This window comes from Ambystoma mexicanum, chromosome 10 (assembly GCF_040938575.1).
Source record: "Ambystoma mexicanum isolate Mex_15411 chromosome 10, UKY_AmexF1_1, whole genome shotgun sequence".
In the NCBI taxonomy this organism is placed as follows: Eukaryota; Metazoa; Chordata; class Amphibia; order Caudata; family Ambystomatidae; genus Ambystoma; species Ambystoma mexicanum.
The window spans coordinates 1,302,468,391-1,302,488,876 of record NC_090932.1 but is presented as its reverse complement, the minus strand read 5'-3'; the positions used below and the strand labels follow the sequence as shown (position 1 = coordinate 1,302,488,876).

The window sequence follows — 20,486 nt, the reverse complement described above, 5'->3', positions numbered from 1 at the left end:
TCTTTAAGGGTTTGGCTTTTGTCAGACTTATGTGATCTGTTTGTCGGGGTTGGGATATTACATTATTTATTCTGGATCTGTTTGTTTACTCTATACTTTTTAAAGTTGTGTGGTCCTTTTTTGGGGATTTGATACTCATCTACTTTAGTTGCTATGGGATTGATTATGGTAGGAACATGGAAGGTGAAGGGGTTGAATATGGAATGTGAAAGGGTTGAATTGTCCAATAAAGAGGAAGAAAGTGTTGTCTAGACTTTGGAGGGAGAGAATTGATTTTTCTTCAGGAAACTCATCTTGTGGAGGGTGCGGAGAAGCTTCTTACTAATTCAAGATACACAAGCGTGGCTGAATTGCTTCTCTTCTAAGTCGAGGGCAATTGGGCTTTTAATTCGGAGGGGGTGGTTGGGTGGAAGGGGTGGCGATGGATGACATGGGTCGTGTGATTCTGGTTGATTTGAAATTTGAAGATGGGTTTTTACCGTAGGTTCTGTATATGGACCATGTGTCTAAGGTGATTTTTTTTGGTTCTCTAACTAGGCTCTTTATGAGAGGGGAGCCTATTGTCTTAGGAGGGGATTTTAATTGTGTCCTGGACTACAAATTGGATCGATCTTCAAAATGGCAATTTACTGGCCAGAAGTCTAGTAAGGAATACCAAGATTTTATTGAAACGTTTGACCTGATTGATTCATGGAGGACTTTACATCAAGGGGAGAGGTGCTTTTCATTTTCCAGGCTTGATTGTGTTCATCTCTGAACACTTTGGTTGAAACTGTGGTGGAGGCAAAGATCTGCGAAAGGTTCCTCTTGGACCGTTCATTAGTTAAAGTCAAACTTCCTTTTGGGACCTTGAAACGAGATTCTGGTAGATGGAGATTGATGATGGTCTAACTTCACTGAATAGTTATATTGTGAATTTCTTTATTGAAAATACTGGTCCGCCGATATATAGTTTTGGACTCTTAAGGCCTTGATAAGAGGAGAGCTGATGAACTGGACTGCTAGGATTAGGCGGAAATGGGAAAATAAGTTGAAAGATCTAGAGTTGGATTTAGGTATACTTCAGTCTAAGTTTGCCCGTACCAAGGCTAGAGAAGACCCTATTAACATGGATAAGGTAAGAGTTGTTGAAATGTGCAGTGAGGCTCAAGCTGATCATGGGGTCTTCTATCTGAAACTGTTTTTGGGAGAGTGAAGATTGTAGTGGTAGGTTACTGGCGAGAAGATGGTTTTACTTAACGCTCTTTTATTCGCAAGTTAGATGATGGTTCAGGTAATATGGTGTTTAGGAGGGAAGAAATGTAGTGTTTTTGTTCCTTTTACTCTACTCTTTATGCTGTGGGATATAGTCCATCAGTGGATCTTGAGTTTTTTGATGAAGTGTCTGTCTAATGATGCTAGAAACTTTATTGATTCTCCGGTAATGTAATAGTAGATGAGGTACCACGGTTTATCCATGATTTAAAAATTGGAAAGTCTCTGGGGCCGGATGGCCTGTGGACTGAATTTTATCAATCCTTTTAGTGAGCTGCTTGCTCCTGAACTATGTGGCCTTTATAATAGAATTTTGATGGAAAGTACACTATGTCCTTCAATGAGGGAGGCTATTGTTTCTGTAGTCCCAAAGGTGGGGAAAGATGCATCAAAGTGTGATAATCATCCCATTTCCCTTCTAAATGTGGATATGAAGATTTTTACTAAGATCCTAACTTGTAGGCTTGATAAACATGTAGGTGCACTGATAGATGGTACTCGGGTAGGTTTTAGGAAACAGCGCTTTGGGTATGATAACATTGGAACGCTATTAGATGTTTTAAACCTTTCTAGTGCGTAGGCTGAAAATGTGTCTTTATTTTTTTTTATGCCAAGAAGGCTTTTGACAGTGTACATTGGACCTTCTTGAATTTTACACTGATGAAGATGGCTTTTGGTCCATTGTTCATTAATGCTGTTGGGGCGTTACAATTAGATATTAGTGCTAGAGTTTGGGTAAATGGGTTACTGTTGGCTCCCTTCAAATTATTCAAAGGTACTCATCAAGGATGTCCTTTATCGCCTTACCTTTTTTAACTTAGCTTTGGAACCATTTTTGCTTTATATTCGACAATCTCGGTGTCTTTCAGGTTTTAGGATGGGTGACATTGAAGTTGTGTTGGCTTATCCTGATGTTACGATACTCCTTGGTAATTCAAACTGGTGGTAATATACTTCGAGATATGGTTGAGGAGGTGGGTAAGCTCTCAGGATACAGAATCAATTGGGGAAGAAACTGTAGTATTCCCTGTCCGTGACACACCTGTACGGGATCAATTGTTAAACTGGAATTGTAAATGGGTGGGGGGGAAATAGTTCTGTGAAGTATCTGGCCGTGTACCTTACTAGATATGAAGGGGATGGTTGGGTTCAACGTTGATAAAATCATTGAAATTCTTAGGAAGGACATTCGTAAATCGGAAAGACTACCATTGTCGGTTTGGGCTGAAGTCAATGCCATCAAGATGGTGCTCTTACCCAAGGATTTATACATTATTCAGTCTCTTCCATTGAGATTTTCAAAAAACTATTGTCGGGTGGATAAGGTATTTCAATAATTTTAATGGGGTGCTAGCAAAAGGCACAAGATACCGAGATATTTAATGATTTGAGGGGCTTCAGAAGGTGGTTTTGTTTATCCTGTTCTTGAGAATTATTTCAATGGCTTTTTATTAAAGAAATCTGTTTACTTTATGAATAGACCTGTAGTTCCACTTTGGGCAAGAATTGAGGAAAATCTGCAAGTCCTTTCCATGTGAAAAGTTTGTACTCCTTTGGTAAGTTACCTCGGCAAGTGGCTAAATTGCAATCCGTGATGGTCACTAAATATGCTATTGTCTCTTTGGTTTCTGGTGGTGGAAGAGGATTATATTTATGAGGAAGCTTCCATCTGGCAGAATCAAGTCCAGGTTTGCAGATTTTAACAATAGGATGTTGAGTTGGAGAGGCTGGATTAATAGGGGCATATTATTGTTGGGAGACATCTGGTATGATGGGTATGTCTTTTGAGGATTTGAAGGTTATATGTGGTCTACACCAGAAGGAGTTGCGAAGATATAATTTGTTGGCTGCTTTGATTTTGGAGAGGAGTCAGATGATTGACCTGCCTCTGTCGCACTGAGAGGTGTGATCTTCTCTACTGTTCCTCATAAGGTGTCTAGTTTTTTTAAAGTTTCCGACTGATGATCGTTCCTTAGTACTATGGGATGAATTGAGATGTACATGGTCTGAAGAACTTGGAGAGGTTATTCCCTTGAAGGATTGGGAAAATATGTGGAAGGTTCAAATTGGGGCAAAGGCTGATTTGAATTTGCGCTTTATTAATCAGAGGACTTTTGGACTCCGGATAAGATGTTTAAATTGGGACTTGGTGATACTGATAGATGCTGGGGTTGTTTGAAAGAGAAGGTAACTTTGCTACACATGTTATGGGATTGGGGAAAAATAATGGTGTTTTGGATAGAGTTGATTGAGATCGCTTTTCCTAGAAATCCATTAGTGGTGATTTTGAAATCTTCGAGTTGTGTGAGACATCTTGAATATCTGATGTGTTGGATTGCTAAGGTCTTCTTGGTTGCTGTCAGACTGATTATTGCGAGTCTGGAAGACTAGGAAAAAGCTGTGTATGGAATATTGGTTAGTTCAACTGCAAATACTTTTCTCGTTTTGAGAAATTGAAATTGAGTAGACTACACAAAGAGGATATTTATGAACAGTGGAGTAAATTCAATGAGTTTTATGCGTGATGCTCTGTCAGAATGTATATATTTATTTTTCTATTGCTTATTTTTCTTTGGGCGGTAGGTGAGGGTTAATGTTTGTGGTGTCTTTGTAGTATTCTTGTGTGTAAGAGCAGTATTTAGGATAATGGTGAATGGTCAATTATTGATTAGTGTTTTTTTCTGCACTGTATTTGACTTGTTATGTTTATTACATTTTATAGTTTGTTATGCTCTGATTGTTTAACTTGATTGTCTGTTCTGAGTTGTAATTACTTTGAAATAACTTAATTTAAGAGTTAAAAAAGATTAATTCAAAGCCCCCCAGCCATCGGCTTTGTCACTCCCTGCAGCTGCCTTGTTTTGGGAATAATCGTGCTGTCTTTGCCAGGCTCCCAAAAAGTCTACACTTAACCTGACAAGTATGTATCACAGGTCCTGAAGAGGTTAAACTAGGCCCCCATCAGGGCAATGTCTGACGTGCCCATGGTAATTTTTCTACCTGCCAAGTGCTTCCATCCCTGTCTGCTGACCTCCAGTAACATTTTGGCCATCCATGCAACTACATGAAGATTTAGGGCAGATCACGCCAGACCGCTCCAGTCTGGAGTGCTCATCCAGATTTCCTCCAGTCCTGCCAACGCTCCAAGCCTTTCACATGGGGCTGTGATGTAGACTAAACATTGGGTGCAGTCCTCCACTAAGCATCACTGGCCTGACGAAAGAAAAAGGTTCCACTTACCAACAAACCTTTTCCCTCCTTCAGGCTTTAATTTTCGATGCCCATCAAAAGGACTGCATTAGCTTGTTCTGTGACCTCGTGACACCTACCCAACCCCAAGACCACTTGATGCAGCTGCTGAAGAGCTATACAAAATGAAGGCAAGGTGGGACCTGAAGCAATACATAGCATATACCAGATGGACCTTTCTTTAGGTTGTGTGATTATGAAGTATTGCAGGTGGGTGCATTGAGCATTCCAGTATAGGACTGACTGGGCCCTGTGACCATGCTTCTGGAGTAGGCAAGCCTAATGTTTCATTGTGGAAACCCAGTTTCGGGAAGCAGAGATTCCTTGATTAATCATGTTCGGTTATTGAACAGTTGGAACCTGCCACAAACCTAGTGGTGGTGCTTTGGTGGAGTGTATGCCTGAAGGACTGCAAGGATCCCCAAGTGGTGCAGTCAATTTCTCACTAGTGTCCAGAGATTGACGGAGTGGAGCTAGGATGTTGCAACAGCCAGTATCCCAAATTTAATGCCACTTTGGCCAGTGGCTCATTGTGCGTGTATAAAGGTTCCTGCATGCTGTCTTGATATTAAGCTTTAGGTGATGTGGTGGTAGCTAATCTAATGTTTGATTAGATTACATTGCTTTTTTAAAATTTATTTTTATTTCGTTTTCCCAGGAGGGCTTGCAGCCATAACTGTACAGAATATGATAAGTCAAGGACTGATGCTAAGAAATGAGCATTGTATGGTTAGCTTCAAGTACTCAAAGAACCTGCGGTTTGCCTCATTACATCTTTGCCGGTGTGGTAATGTGCCGGTAGTTCCATTCACCAGCATGTTCCTGCACCTTCGAAGTACAAGTTTGCCAGTGGGGTGTCCATAATCGCCTCCATCCAAGAGCTGGAGGGAATTTTGCCACCCCATCAGAAAACATAGCTGGTATTACTGGCACCAGTGTTATCGGTGCCATGGAATGGAGATTTACCACCCTAACCGACATTTGTAATCTGGTGGTAATTCTGCCAGACCAAGTGCCAGTACCAGTAATGAACTTCATAAGGTTTATCTAGAATGTAATATGGGGTATAATGCCTGATGCAAATGGTGTTTAGGGGGTTGGGGACAAGCGGTCTAACTGGCCATGCTGCTGAGGTTCCAAAGGTGTTAATGGCACTTGCCTTCCTACTTCAGGTGGTGGGAAGGAAACTGCTACTTTATGACGGTCCTAATGCCAGTTTTCTCTTCTAATGCTACTTTCTGCAGTCTGATCCCAGCTCCGTCTACCAGCTACCCTGTGATGTCCCAGCTGTCCAGTTCTGGGGTTCTGAACTTTCAGGCAAACCTGATGAATGGTAAGTATGTGTACCGCAGTCTGAACCTGGTCAGGACCTTTTCATATCACTGCCCAGGTGGCGTGAGATTCCAACCATGTCTCCCACTGGGAGTTGTGCCATTCCATCTGGTTTTCATTGTCATGATGGCTTGACCATTCCTGAAAATGGTGTTGCTTTTTATCTACTGCTTGTCAATACCTTGGAGAGCCTGTCTACCAATTAATAGTATTCAAGTTTGAGATGCAATGGGCAAAGGTCTTCCCTATCTTTAACTTTTTTTTATTGGGGTTTAGAAGGGTATACACGGACCAGAAATGTATTTACAAAAAACTGTGGATTGCAGTGTTTTACAGGTCGTCAAATGGTGCCTATGTGAGTGAAGGTAATTGAACAATAGCAGGAGGCAGAATATTCTAGATTCGATCAAAGAAAGCCGCATTAGCCAAAGACACTAAATCTTTAATAATTACCACTTTAAACTTGTGAATCAATCCTAAAGCCAACTTTCTCTGGGCTGTTTCTGCACTTTGACTGCCATTGTCAACAGGAAGTGGCTCCTGTCGTCAAAGGCTTCTGAAGGGACGCCCCTAAATGCTCACACCAGAAGACAAAATACAACCCGCTAGAGAAAAAAGGCCCAAGTCGATCTTGTAAGGATAATACGTTTTAATCTCAAAAATCAGAGCAACAGCAAAGAACTCTGCTGCAAAGAACGGTCTGCTGAAAAATGGTACAAGCAGAGGCTTAAGAGGAGACGGTCATCATGATGCAAAACAATACAGTAAAAACCTGCACGGCTGGTGTGCACCTATACATGGTCCGCCTGATCCATAAGGGATGCCAGGTCATTGGGTCCAGTCTGTCTTCCATCACGCGGGTGCTGCAGAGATCATCTTCACCCACAAAAGTCAAAGAACAAATTAACTACACTAATGCTACTTCATTATACTGTGCACCTGGTGGGTTTTAAGACTGGCACAAGGGAGGTTCTGGGGCACTCTGTCCTCCACGCACTCTTTCACTCATTCCCTTCGTCCCATCTGGCTCCAAGGACTCCACCCTCATTTCGGACTATAATGTATTCCTCCGAGCACCTCACGATCAAAATCATGATTGGTTCAAAGACGTGCAACGTGGGTTCTCAAACATTCAGGACTTGTTAGGGTTGGTGGTCGAATGTCACCTGGTGCCATGGAATTCAAGGATCTTGGGGGGCTTGTGGCGGGTGAGTGAGGGAGAATCTCCTGGGCAGGGGGGTTCTTGGGGACTATGGGAGACACAGCCTCGGGCAAGACATGGTATTCATCCTGTTCCGCCACACCCCTACCCTCCCCTCAGTTGTCATGGGATATTGTTAGCAGAGTCCCCCCGTCGTACCCCAGTACCTTTCTGTAAATAAAAGGAGGAAATTACCAGGGGAAATTAAAACCCAATAGAAAATTTATCAACCCATCACAATAAATTTACCCCCTTCACCCTGACGAACCTACATGTTTTTTCCATGATCTCCAGGGAATCCTACAATTCCCACAATCCCTACTTCCATTCTCCCAGTCCAACTACTGGGACGGAGAAGGGGTAGATGGGAGTCATGAGGATTACCCATACATCATGGGCAATTAATTCCTATGGACAGTCTCCATGATGTCCCGTTAATTAGGTCAGGGGACGAGTCTGGCAGGGAGGGACAACTATACACAACTGACTCGCATCAACTCTTTCAAAGAGTATAAAAGGTCAGCCACCCAGGCACTCTGAGCGAGCTGGGAATGCTGAAGTAACCGTGAAGACCAGAAGAAGTCCACAGCTGAGAACATTGGGGAAGCAAGAAGGGGAACGGACTGCCAAGACACTAAGGCCTGTGAGTACAAAAGGGGGCTACAGTGTGGCAGGGGAGCCGTGCCCCAGGGAACCAAAACTCCAGCTATCCTTTTCTGGTAGTGTTTACATCAGTGCTTGCTTGCTGGTTGAGTTCCAGAAACCCAGGTAGCTGAGGGGCAGGGGCTTGGGACCCTGACCTCAAGTAAATCCCCATTGCTAATGCCTCATCCCCGAGGGTAAAAGATGGCGACCCTGTGACTCGAGGGAAACTAAGGTGGGATAATGTGTTGTGACAAGAACTTTGTGTGAATCCCAAAAGTGCTGGTACCTGGTGAAGTGGGACCAAAACCTTGATTGTGCATTCTGGTACTTGTAGTCTAAAAGAGCAAGGCTGAGACAGTGGTCTGGCACCACGTGTGTGCCCAATCGAAGGTCTCTGTAAGGTATCCAGCCGAGTAGTGGCAGAAGTGAAAGTTAGAGTTGTAAGGAAGTGTAAAGCAAAGTGCTCCAGTGACAGGTAATTCCTGTGCACAGTCGCACGTCTTCGATTCTGGTGTCAAAAGGGATCCGAGCCCGACTAGGGGGACCATGGGCCGAGCCAAAGGAAGCAGACCAATTGTGAATGTGAGAATCTTGAAAAGAACTTTGGGGTTTTGTTTGCTCCATCAGACCTTCTGCAGTAAGACTTTCAATGGCTAAGACTTTCAATGGCAAAGACTTTGGCACAGAAGGTCCTAGTACTGAGATATTGAACTGTGAGTAACAAAAGGAACTAAAAGTACCAGCAGTCACTAGGAAAGGAGGCAATACTGTGTGCTTGACAAGCCAAGTGAACTTTGTTTCAAGGCAGAGGAAGCCTGTGTTTTGACAAGATGTTTCTTTAAGACACAAAAAGGATTCTCCGAAGAAGTGGTGTGAGACCATACGAACCACTTGTGCCAAGGAAGCCAGAGTGCAGGAGGCTTGAGCGTGCTGCCTTGTCCTGTGAGCGTGGGGAAGGGAGGGTAACTGCTCAACTGTCCTGACATATTGTTTTTGAACACTTTTCCATTTTTGCACACAATACGCTCCCACACCATTTTGTATTTGGAATTCAGGATTGGCAATAGGTTTGCTAGCAAAGGCCCTTTTATTTTGATAGACTTGACTAGGACTGTATTTGGTGGTTGCAGCTTGATCCCATCCTTGGGTTTAGGTTCAGATAAGCGTTTAATCAACCCTTTTAAATTCAATAATCGCCCTTGACCTGTCTCATTTGTGTTGGTCTTCATTGATGTACCAAGCCTTTCCTTAGTTATATGGGTTATAACTCGTGGTTGTCTGGGGATGGGCAGGTCATTTATTGGCCAGTGTGAGATAACGTAAAATAGCTATGCAACACTGTTACAACAATGAATTAGTTATGTGTTGGTTGGGGGTGTGGGCTGTCCTCGTGGGAGCTCAGGCATGGCTGGAGTATTCCTTTGTCTCGCAATTAGAGCCCCAGTGTATAAAATGCTGCATTTGATGTGCAGGCCTTGTCTCCTCACTATTACTAACATCTATGCAAAATGGCAGTCTTGCTCATGCCCTGCGCTACACTGTGGGTTGATTACATTGGGGCGGGGTCCTTCGACCGTCCCCCTGGCCCATCACAGTGCTTGTCCCCTTCCCAACACTTCTGCAACAGATCTCTGTTCATATGTTCCAATTGGGCTTATTATACTGAAGTTAAGCTTCACCGATTATTTACATTTGCACCAGGGCTAAACATTGAATAAATTAGTGTGGAATGGAGCAAACCGGGTGTGTTATCTGTTTTGTTGTTCTACTACAATGATTTGGCACAGTATAAAAGCAGTTTCAGAGTGCCAGATATTTGTACGTGGTGGATGTGCCCCTGCCCGGGATGCACGCGTCCAGACCTTGGCCTGCTTGAGGATTCGGTTTGTGAGGTTAGAGCAAGTGGGTCTTTGGGTGGAGGTGGGGTTGGTGGGGGTGGAGGGAGTGGGGATTGGGTGGGTTTGTGTTGGCTGTTTATGATTAGAAAACAAACAAAGCAGCCTCGGGAGGACTCTACAGAATTATCCCAAACAAAACGCAACCAGCACGTAAATGGGTGTGTGTGTGGTGGTAGAAAGTGGGGTGGGTGGGGGTAGAGAGGCAGCCTCAGGAGGACTTAATAAAAAAAAAATAAAGAAAAACAGATCTGCATTCAAAAGTAGCACAAATAGCCCAATTGGACATGAAGTAGCCCAATGACGCAACTCTACAAATCCATGCATGGCTAGAAATGGAAAGCCGGCACCTAACTTGCTTATTACAAAGTTGCAGATTGGTGCTACTATTGTTTGGGAAGTCCTCATTGGGTAGTACTGCGGCGTAGGTTGAAAAAAATCTGTGTTCTGGTTGCTATGCCACCCAGGTTTTTTGAGTTCAGAAACCCCTTCACTCACATGTTTAGGCCATTTTTGTGGAGCAAGTGCCACAAATTGGCCAAAACAAAAAACTGAGAAATATGGAAATGATAGTTGCAGTACCTTTTCAAATGGCTAACCACATCTCGGCGTTTAGAACAGTCTGGCTCTTCACAGTAAATTAATCTTGGTCTCATTATTTTAAGTGGATTCTAAGGGCAATATCAGACCATGATACACTTAAACCTGAGACAGATATCCTTCCCGCTTGGAGCGATCAAAGGAATTGGATCTACAGTGTAATGAATAGTGATCACACTTACTTAGTAGCTACATTATCTTGCTCTAATTGCAATCATTCACACTGTTACAAAAAAGCATGTTTTATGGGTTCTATGTGAAAAGACCTTTTTAAGGTCTCATGAGCAAAAGACCGATTTTTGTTTTTTTATTCCCAGTTTTTCTTTTGATCATACATCATGAAGCCTTAATGAGATCTTTCCACATAGAACAACCCGCCTCTTTTTTAATATACCCTTCCAAAAAAAGTGGTGGTTCTGCCCCCTGTTTTATGAAACCCATATTCTTGGTGCCAAACTGCTGTTATGAAGTGTAATGGGGAAGGTGGCATCGGATCCACTCTCTATTGTTGGGTGTCAGTTTTCATTGTTTCCTGTCACTCATCCCCAGAGATTGTTAAACGTGCATAGACTACTCGCCCCTTATCTCGCAGTGTTTTTGTTCCAAAATAAAGCTCTGATTACTTACCGGTAATCTTCATTACTCCTAGTCCTACTCTTCCTCGTCACAGTACTTACTTCATGAGGCACCCGCCTCCGACACAGGACCTTCTTCTATTTCTTTAAATCCCTATAACTCCTCCCCCACATCCATGTCACTCAGTTTCATATTACCAAGCCGGAGCATGGGACCTTCCCTGCAGGGAGGGTCGTCAGTACTGTGACGAGGAAGAGTAGGACTAGGAGTGATGAAGATTACCGGTAAGTAATCGGAGCATTACCTCCACGTCCACGTCCACTCTTCCTCGTCCCAGTACTTACTTCATGAGGTATACCAAAGCATCAAAGGGGAAAAGGTCCCAATGAGACAGAGCCAAAAACAGTGCAGCAAAACACACCCACAATAACTCTTAAATCACATCCCCACAGACAAAAACTCCAACCACGAAGGAACCAACTCCCGATTGGGAGAAACTCAACCCATAGCGGTTGATGAAAATGTCTAGACCAGCCAAGGCGGCAGCCATACAAATCTCTTGCAGAGAAAAACCCTCCTTACATCGGGCCAGGAAGCCGCGAAACCCCTGGTAGACCGCCCCTGATTGCCACATAGGCCCTAGAGATCACAACCCGGAACCACCGGAAAATGGAAACCACAGATGCGTTATGCCCAGCCCCAGCCAGACCACAAGCAATCAGAAGACTATCAGATTGGTGGAAAAGGCAAACCAAGCCAAATACTCCAACGCGTCCCGCCGGACATCAATGTTAAGCCGAGCCACCTCCTCAGGCGTTCTTGGATCATGAAAGAAGTCAGGGAGAACCTGACCTTGAGAGGTGTGAAACCCGAGAGACAACTGAAGGGAGAAACTTCGGACCACACCCCGGCACCACCGAGTCTGGCAGCACCCTCAGGAAAGGAGCGTGACATAAGAGAGCCCCAATCTCCCCAAGCCTACGGGCAGAAGTGAGGGCAATAAGAAAAGCAGATTTCAGTGTAAGATGTTTGATATCAATCTCGGAAACGGGCTCAAAAGGAGGCCCGTGAAGGAACCGTAATACAAGAGGGAGATCCCAAAAGGAAAACCCTTTATCAGCACAAGGAAGGGAAGAAGAAAAACCCTGGATCAACTTCCCCACCAACACCTCCCCATCCAAGTGACCGTCAGAGTCCCCCAAAAGGAATTTCATGGAGGCCCGCTGAGAGCGAAGCCTGGAAAAACTGCCAGGCCCCTGTCAAAACCCCTCCTGGAGGAACCGAAGGATAGCAGAGGCCAGAACGCAGGGGAGGGATCCCAGACTGCCCATACCAGTCTCGGAAATGGCCCCAATGTCTGCCTAACACCTTCAGAGTGGAGGGTCTAAGAGCATCCATTTGGACTCAACTACAGGATCTGAGAACCCCTGAGATATCAACCTAGACTGAGCAATAGCCACACCGCCCATTGCATCCGGTGGAATTCTAACCGCAGATCCCCTTGAAGGGGACACGGCCACCTCGGAACCAGCCAAGGTTCCTAGGAACGAAGCTCCAAAAGAGAGGGGAGCCAACCCCGGCGACACCAGAACAGAGCTAACAACACAGTCCCCCTGGACACTCAGATGCGCCAAACCACCCGGGGCAGAAGGGGAATAGGCGGAAAGGCATAAAGGAAAACCCCAAGGCCACTGTACAGAGAGGGCGTCCATCCCCCAATCCCCTCAACCTGAAACTGAGAGCAGAAGAGGGGAACTTCTGCTGAGGCCAGGGATGCAAACAGGTCTAGAACCAAGGACCCTAATTTGACACAGGTCACCGCAAAGACCTGGGCCAACAGGACCAGTTCTGCAGAGGAGTGAAAACCGGCGTCTGAGAAGATCCACTTGAACATTGTCCACCCTTCTGATACGTGAGGCCAGCAGATACACCAGATGAGATTCCTCCCAGGTGCCTATCAGCGCTGCCAGAGCATTCAAGGAACAGCCAGAACCCCTTTTGCAGTTCACATATGCCAAGGCCGTCGTATTGTCCGATCGGACCAAAAACCGCCGACGTCCAGCAACTCCTCGAAGTACACCAGAGCTTGCACAATGGCACAACTCTTGCCAATTGGATGATCACCGGCTCTCCCCAGATCTCTCAACCCTTGAGCTGAGAGGACCCCCAATGTATACCCTTTCTGCTGGTGTTGGTAGTAGGAGAGGTCACAGGAGGAAGGACCATGCACACCTCAGCCTGTAGACCTGAAACCCCCCGCCACCATAGCAGGGACACTTGCAGCGCTGGGGACACTGAAAACAAAACTACGAAAGCCGAGATGTCGGGAGCCAGTGGGAGAGAGTATAAGACACCAGGAGACGTAACCGAAGACCGGCTCAAGGAACTGGAAAACATGCAAGACGCCACGTGCCCCGTAACTTCAGCAACAGGTGAGTCGAGACATACTGCCTTCTGAGAACCCAGCCCAGAACAGCCAGCAAGCGCCCCCCCCCCCCCCCCCCCTGCACAACATCCAGAGTACGCTCTCCCCAGACGTCTGGACAAGCAGTGCAGGGTCTTGAGACCCATAAGCAGGTGACACATCCTAGAAGGCATAGGGACCAGGAACACCCGCAAGTAGAAAACTTGACCCTGAACAGGGAGAGGAACGGGCAAGACGGTAACCCACAACAACCGTTCGGAGAGAACGGATCCCATGGCCAACTACTTGGACCGTGAGCTGGGTACCAAAGTCCTAACCATGCAAACCTGGACAGGAGGAGACAGGAACGGCAACTTATACCCCCTCCAGAAGGAGCCCATTACCCAGGAAACCGAACCCCACCGGTCCCATACACCTCCGAGAAGATAGAGACGAGGAGCCAGGGAAAACCGCCAGTCACTGCACTTGCACCAGAGGGAAATCACAGGACGTTGAAACAGGCCTGCGCCACAATATAACAGCATGCTTGTCAGCCCACAAAAAGATTTGACCTATCAAAAGGAAGATACTGGACAGGCCAGAAGTCCAGCAGACTATGGCCCCCTCAGCCGACAGAGGAGCCACCAGGCTGGCATCAAAAGGGCAGAGTACTGTCACAAAGCGGGGCAAAGCAATCCATCCCGGATAGCCGACATCAAAGGCAACCCCCTACCTGAGGTATGCCTATACTGGAAAACCCACTGAAGTGACATCCCCCTCCGGCACCAGGGGCTCTGAGAACCCCTCTAAGCACAGACATGTGCCACCATGTGCCCTATCACTTCCCACAAGTCTGAGAGGAGGCGTGAAAGCAACACGTCAGCACCGGAGGACCTAGGGCCTAAAAGAAGAGACACTGGGAACCCCCTGCATGGCCGTTACTTCCATGATCATTTTCCATAATCCCATGCCGGACAAGGGAAAAGCAAATCAACTCCTTTGACTTTCCCTTGCGCAGTTTAGAGGAAGAGGACAGGACAAGGAGTCTGCGTCCATAGCTAGCACAGACCCAAACACACCACTAACACACCACATGACTGAGAGGTGGCTTGAGCCCTGTATCCAGTAGCTGGTAGCCCCATGCTCTAAATCGTTCCAATGCATCGGTCTAGGAAGGATGAAGGACCGAGTCAGCACCGCTGAGACTCGAACCCGAAGTGTAGACTATGCCAGGCCGGTACCCTTCCGGCCGCTTGCAGATGTGTCCAAAATCTGCGCCGTATTCACAGGCAGCATGCAAGGAATGCAGCCAACATCCGGTGCATACTGGGCTGTGTGTGTCTGAGGAGCTGGTGGTATGTGACATGTCTGTGACAGAACAGAGCCCCGCACTTTCAAATACTCTGTCACAGTCACCCCACGACAAGAAGCAGAGAGTCCTCACAACAAAAAAGGAAGGCTAGCCCATACTGCCAAGTGCTTGCCATCATTTCCAATAAAGATGTGTACACAGAGCACGAGGTAACGGCCTTTCAAAGGAGTCAAGATGGCCATACCAGCAAGAGAGGGGAAAACATCAAGCACAGTCCTCCCCTCTCCTTACCTTCCCCCAGAGAATGCAGCTGACATCCGGTGCATCCTGGGCCGTGTCTCTGAGGAGCGGGTGGTATGTGGCATGCCTGCGACAGAACAGAGCCCCCGCACTTTCAAATACTCTGTCACAGTCACCCCACGACAAGAAGCAGAGAGGCCTCACAACAAAAGGGAAGGCTAGCCCACACTGCCAAGTCGAATCAAGATGGCCAAAACAGGAGGAGAGGGGAAAAACACCAAGCCCAGTCCTCCCCTCACCTTCTCCCGGGCCGTGCAGGACCCGGGACACAATGCTCACGCTGCGGTCCGGAGCCCAGCAAAGAACCGAGCGAGGCAATCCAGCTCAACTGTGACCCCAAGCCCCGCAGGGGGCCCAGGAGCAGTGCTGCACCTGAGGGAGCCGAGGGCCCCGCCACACAGCCCCCCCCCCAGGGGGCCAGCAATCGGTGCTCCCTGGTGCCCCGCACCGGGAAGAAAAAGTCCAACCTGCCGGAGGCAGGAAAAATTTAAACTGAGTGACATGGATGTGGGGGAGGAGTTATAGGGATTTAAAGAAATAGAAGAAGGGCCTGTGTCGGAGGCGGGTGCCTCATGAAGTAAGTACTGGGACGAGGAAGAGTGGACGTGGAGGTAATGGGCTTCAATGTACTGTCGTATCTCTCCAGCAGTAAATCTGGCTGCGTTGCTCCGTGGTATGAGAAGCATTAGCAACGCCAGCAGTTTGGCTTCAATATAGGTGAGAAATTGATTGGTGGCAAGGCAGTCGCAAAGCTGGAATATGTCTGCCATTTTTAGGACGTTTTAATGTTCATTAATTTGTGGCTATAGGTGTGTACCCAGACTTACACATTTGTGTACCAACAAATTTACCCCCTGAAAACTGCTGAGTAGTCCCAATAAGGATCTGAAGGTGACATGTAGGGGCCTGTTCCCTGCTGTCGCCCACACATCTCCAGGTAGTTTATCGGTGGAACTGTAAGAGCAGCAGGGCTGTGGGCACGTGGGCTACTATGAGTCCCTTTTTGGGTCTTGATGTTCATGAAGTATGTATGAGTCGATTACTTTACTATTTTAAATAAAATGTGATGCCACTAGTTTATATTGACTCAATTTTCATTAGGAAAGCAAAGTTGTGAGACTTGTAGCTGGTTGTCCCCATGCGCACACCCTTGCGCAGCGTCTATCCATGAAGGCACATCGAGTAGGTGCTGAAGGGTATATGTGACGGGTTCTTTGTAAAACCTCATCCGCAGGGACTGCATGAAGTTTATTGGACAGCATAAACCAAGCCTGTTTAGCAATGAAGCATGGGAGGGAGCGCTCAACCGGCGTCGCGTTCCATGCTGGAACCCTCACGGAGCGGGGCTGCACGTCTATGGGAGGTTGTTACGGGGAGGCATGTAGGATTGTGCAGATATTAACCCACCCTCCTCTTGCACTCTGCAGCAGACTTCAGCGCTCCTTCGGGCACCCGTGTCTATGGCCTTGGCTCCAGCATCAACATTGAGCTTTCTGTGCTAGGGTCCTTCCACCTGCCCATGCTTCTCTACATAGACCAGTGCAAGGCTACTCTGAGTCCCGACCCCACCACGTTGACGCACAGCATCATCAACAATTATGGGTAAGTGGCATAAGACTCTTGTGCTCTAGCGGCTGAGCTAGTCGGGCATTGGGCTTTCAGAGGCTTTCACTAGTAACCTTTCCAGAAGACGCCTAAGGGGGGGGGGGTGGGTTGGGGGGGAGGGAAAGGGAGGTCAAAGACTTGCACGGAGTCAGTGGCAGAACAACCATTGGGCTTCACTAGCCCCGCCCCCTGAAATATTGGGCTATGTTAACTTGACCTGAGTGACCAAGAGAGCCTGGGCGGAAACTACAAATGGTGCAAGGGGCTGCACAGTTAACAAAGGACCGGCAATTACTCATTTAAATCATTTCATTGTTTGCCCCTGCACTGGGATGAATGTTTTTAGGCAATTGAAATAGTGATGGGGGTTAGTACTTGCCTGTTGGGGGAGTGATTTGGAAGGGTAGGGTGGGACAGGAGATTGCTTGTTCTCATAGCAGTTGTGTGGTTTCAGACCTGAAGGAGAGGGTCAACTGTAACATTGAGGCGACACTAGAACAGTCCCATTAAAGAAGTTAATGCTCCAACACAAGAACGTTTGCCCCTCCCAAGTCTCTGAAATCTGCTCCTTTACAACATTTGACAGGTCAGTCCTGCCCCCCCCACTTTTCCATGAAATGTTAGCCTAGGTTCACCCAGGGGCGTTGCTAGGTGGGGCCTAAGGGGGCTATAGCCCCTGATCTTTTGGTTGTAGCCCCGGACAGAATCTCTGGAGCTACAGCCAAAAGACTAGCTAGCCCCCAGTCCCAACAGTTCCGACATCACCTTAGCCCCGAGTCTTTTCCAGACCTAGCAACTCCCCTGGGTGCCACCCTACGCAGAGGGTGAGGTGGGCCAGACGTATACTAATTCTGGCTACAGTGCAACAGCTCAGTTGATGAGGGACGATTGCGCAGCAATGTAGTTGAGTGAGAGGTTCACTGTGCGAAAACCTGAAGCCTGGCAATGCACAATGCTTGATCGAGGGTGTGCGGGGGTGGAGGGTAGCTGCACTGTGCAGAACTGTTTGGATTATGCTTGTGGAAGTAATCCATGTAATATGCATTGGCAAATTCCAGTTTTTACTATTTTGTAGAATTTGGCTAGGCATTTGTGGGGTACAGCCACAATGGTTCTACCTTATCACAAGATGGCAACAGCTGGAAAATGGCGAGTACCTGGGATTATGATGGCAGCATCTGGCAAATGCCTATCTAAAACCTATACCGAAGCCCAAAATGAGGATGCAATGCTTTTCCTTTGCACATTGCTTCAGAGCAAGGGACAGATGGGGGCACTTTGATTATTGGCTGAAAGCACACGTGACCAAGACCTTTCTATTGCAGCTGCACTTAAGCCACTACCCCTGAAGACTGCTTTGGAATAATGCGGGCATGCTTGTACAGAGAAAAGTTTGCCTCTGTGGTAGAGCTAGCTCGCATCACAGGATGATCTATATTGAGGGACGCGGGGGGCACGGGGGAGGCAGGGGTTGGAAGGACCAGTCAATGGTTGGAACTGGCCCTAGGGATTAGCATGGCCATCAGCGGTTGGTGAGTGGCTACATAACATGCCCACCACCTGTCCCTCCACACATTCCTTCTCCCAATCTGTACTCCAATACACCCGTTTTGGCTTATAGGTGTCCCTTCAGCGCCACCTGATGGCCAAATCTAAAAAAAGCACAGATGAAGTGCCTGGAAAGGTAGGATTCTCTTGCCTGCTGGACCCAGTCTCCATGCATCTTTTATCACTCTTGTCACAGGCATGTATATGTCCTTAAGGGTAGTCTGGCTTTTTGTGAATGATTGTCTTCGGCCTAAACCATTTTTTGTTACGCGTTCTCCTAGGTGCCTCATTGATGGCAGAGGAGCAGATTCCAAGTTTGTGGCTAGGCCCAGTCCTTCAAGAATCCGTCTTACTCTCCAGGCTTTCCGGTTTGCTGTGGCGAACTCTGATGTAAGTAGCGGTAGCCTGCTCCTTCACAGAACCCAAAATGGAAGATCAAGTAGGGGGCATTTGGGAGAGGCATTGGCCTTGTTCATGAGGTGCCAGTTGCAATGGGCTAGGGGCTGACAGTTTGATCCAGCGTTACCCACTCTGGCTGCTTCTCCTGCAGGTGTATCTGCATTTCCAATTATTGGTTTGGGATCCCAACGTGCTGACAGATGCCACGAGGAAGGCCTGCTCCTATTTCAGAGACTCCAGCAGGTAAGGCTGGATAGCTGCTATGGCCTTTTCTGGACCTACTTGACCATGTATGACATGACTTGCGGTGGTAGAAGAAAGAGGAGGTGGTGTTGGGGGCATTTGGGTTCTGTTCAAAAAGAGTGATCATTCAGGAAAGGATGTCTTTGTCCTGCAGGTGGGAGCTGCTTGATAACCCCTCTGCCAGCTCAGTCTGTGCCTGTTGCGAGTCCAACTGCCCAGCTCCTCGCATTGGGAGAGGCTTGAAAGGTACAGTCTGTGTTCTTCATGTATGTCCCCGACCCTTGGTGGTGCGTGTTCTGTCTCTTTGCTGCACACTAGTGAGGTTGGGGGGGGGGGTGCTGCACACCTTGTAGCCCAGTTGGAACTTACCTTTGATGTATTGTGTGGAGTGGGCAGGATGTCCATGCAAACTACTTGTTTTCTGGCTTCCCTCGTCGCAGAATTTGAGACTTCTTTTGAGACTTCGACCCACACCGTGAGCGTTGGGCCACTGCATGTCAGCTCCGACCCCAGGACTGGAAGCTATGAATGGAACATGAACCGAACTCTAGCCATTAATGAACTCAAAGGTAAGCTATAGAGGATGGGGACCATATGGAAGGAGTGCCATGTCTTTTCAACTGTGGGTGGGTGTTGAACAGATCTTCTCCCCCCCTCCCCACCTCCCCCTCACCACCTCCCCCAACAAACCAATAGTAGTGTTGACTTTGTTCTTGCTTTCTCATGCAGAGCATCGGGCATTTGGGCTGCCCCCAGCAATTGGGGCCTTGCTGATGGAAGCTGCTCTGCTCGGCCTGGTTTTCTTGGGCGTCCACCTATACCAAAGAGGGAAGGCCAGTGCAGGACTCGATGCCACAGGGGAGACAGAGACCTCGCGGCTCGTGCTGGAAGAAGAGAAGAGCGATGCACAATAAATGTCAAGAAGTTATTCAGTGTCCTTTCTTTTGTACATTACTTCAATGTATGACCGTCATAAGTATGGTTTGGGTCCCAATGAGGTTGATAAGGTCATGTTCTGTCACTTGCTTTGCATAGCACTCTTGAGGGATGGTTCTTTAGTCGGATTTGGTTGTTGGATTTCATTGGCTACGAACTAGGGGAGGGGCATGTGATTATGAAGGGGACTGACCTTCAGATGGACTCACTGGGTTAACCCAAGTTGATGTTGGGTTTGGGAGAGGGGATCCCAAGAAGGATGCTCGGACGCATGCAAACCATGCACCCTACCACCAGTTCTAGATGTCCAATGTCTTTATGGGTCTGGTCAAGTTTGTGTAGTGTCATGGGGTGGCCACGTAGCAGATGGTACCACCACAGTTAACTGGCTAGGAGGGAGACTCGGGTTGGAAATGGCTGCTACCGGAATGGGCCAGTGGGAGTTGAAGGGGGGGGGGGAGAAGCTTGCTTACATGAGCAATATGGTAAAGGGTACAATATAGACCTAGAGGTGACCATTACACCCCTTGTGACCGCGACTGCTACAGATGTCAAAGTGAGGAAGTAACTGGGTCGAAGTGCACTGGGGCATCTATCTGGAGATGGTGTCAAGGATGGAATTCTGACTAGATTCAAATGCTCGGAACTGGTTCCAGGGAAGTGTCTGCCTATGGCGCCATGTTCCCCTACTAACGGAAAATGGAGGGGGGGGGGCGGGGAGGGGAATCCAACATCTCTGCACCAGTGCTGGGAGTGGATCTGTGAAAAGCTCTAGCGGTTTGGTGCTACTTGGTATATTTGTATATGGAAGTGGGACATATTATTCAATGGAAAGCACTCTAGTGGAGCACATGGGCCGGGTGCCTAATCTCGGGTTTTGCTTGACCTAATATAGAAACTTAGTGGAGGATGAGTGATGCTGTTCCCTGCAAGTGAACGGCTGTTTAGATGGTGCACAGCTCTTGTGTATGGGTATGACGTCCTTTC

General features: G+C 47.3%; 1 protein-coding gene across 3 annotated transcripts in view; it reads left to right on the top strand.

The window, feature by feature from the left end:
• Window positions 1-19,491, top strand: part of LOC138492268 (zona pellucida sperm-binding protein 3-like) — a 48,537-nt gene extending 29,046 nt beyond the window's left edge. For all 3 annotated transcript variants that reach the window (XM_069619313.1, XM_069619315.1, XM_069619314.1), the window contains exons 4-10: window positions 5,748-5,836; window positions 16,196-16,370; window positions 18,203-18,311; window positions 18,472-18,563; window positions 18,718-18,809; window positions 19,004-19,132; window positions 19,293-19,491. In XM_069619313.1, coding sequence (XP_069475414.1) covers window positions 5,748-5,836; window positions 16,196-16,370; window positions 18,203-18,311; window positions 18,472-18,563; window positions 18,718-18,809; window positions 19,004-19,132; window positions 19,293-19,477 — 871 coding nt within the window. In that variant the 3' untranslated portion in view covers window positions 19,478-19,491. The remainder of the gene's footprint in view (window positions 1-5,747; window positions 5,837-16,195; window positions 16,371-18,202; window positions 18,312-18,471; window positions 18,564-18,717; window positions 18,810-19,003; window positions 19,133-19,292) is intronic.
• Window positions 19,492-20,486: the final 995 nt, after the last annotated feature.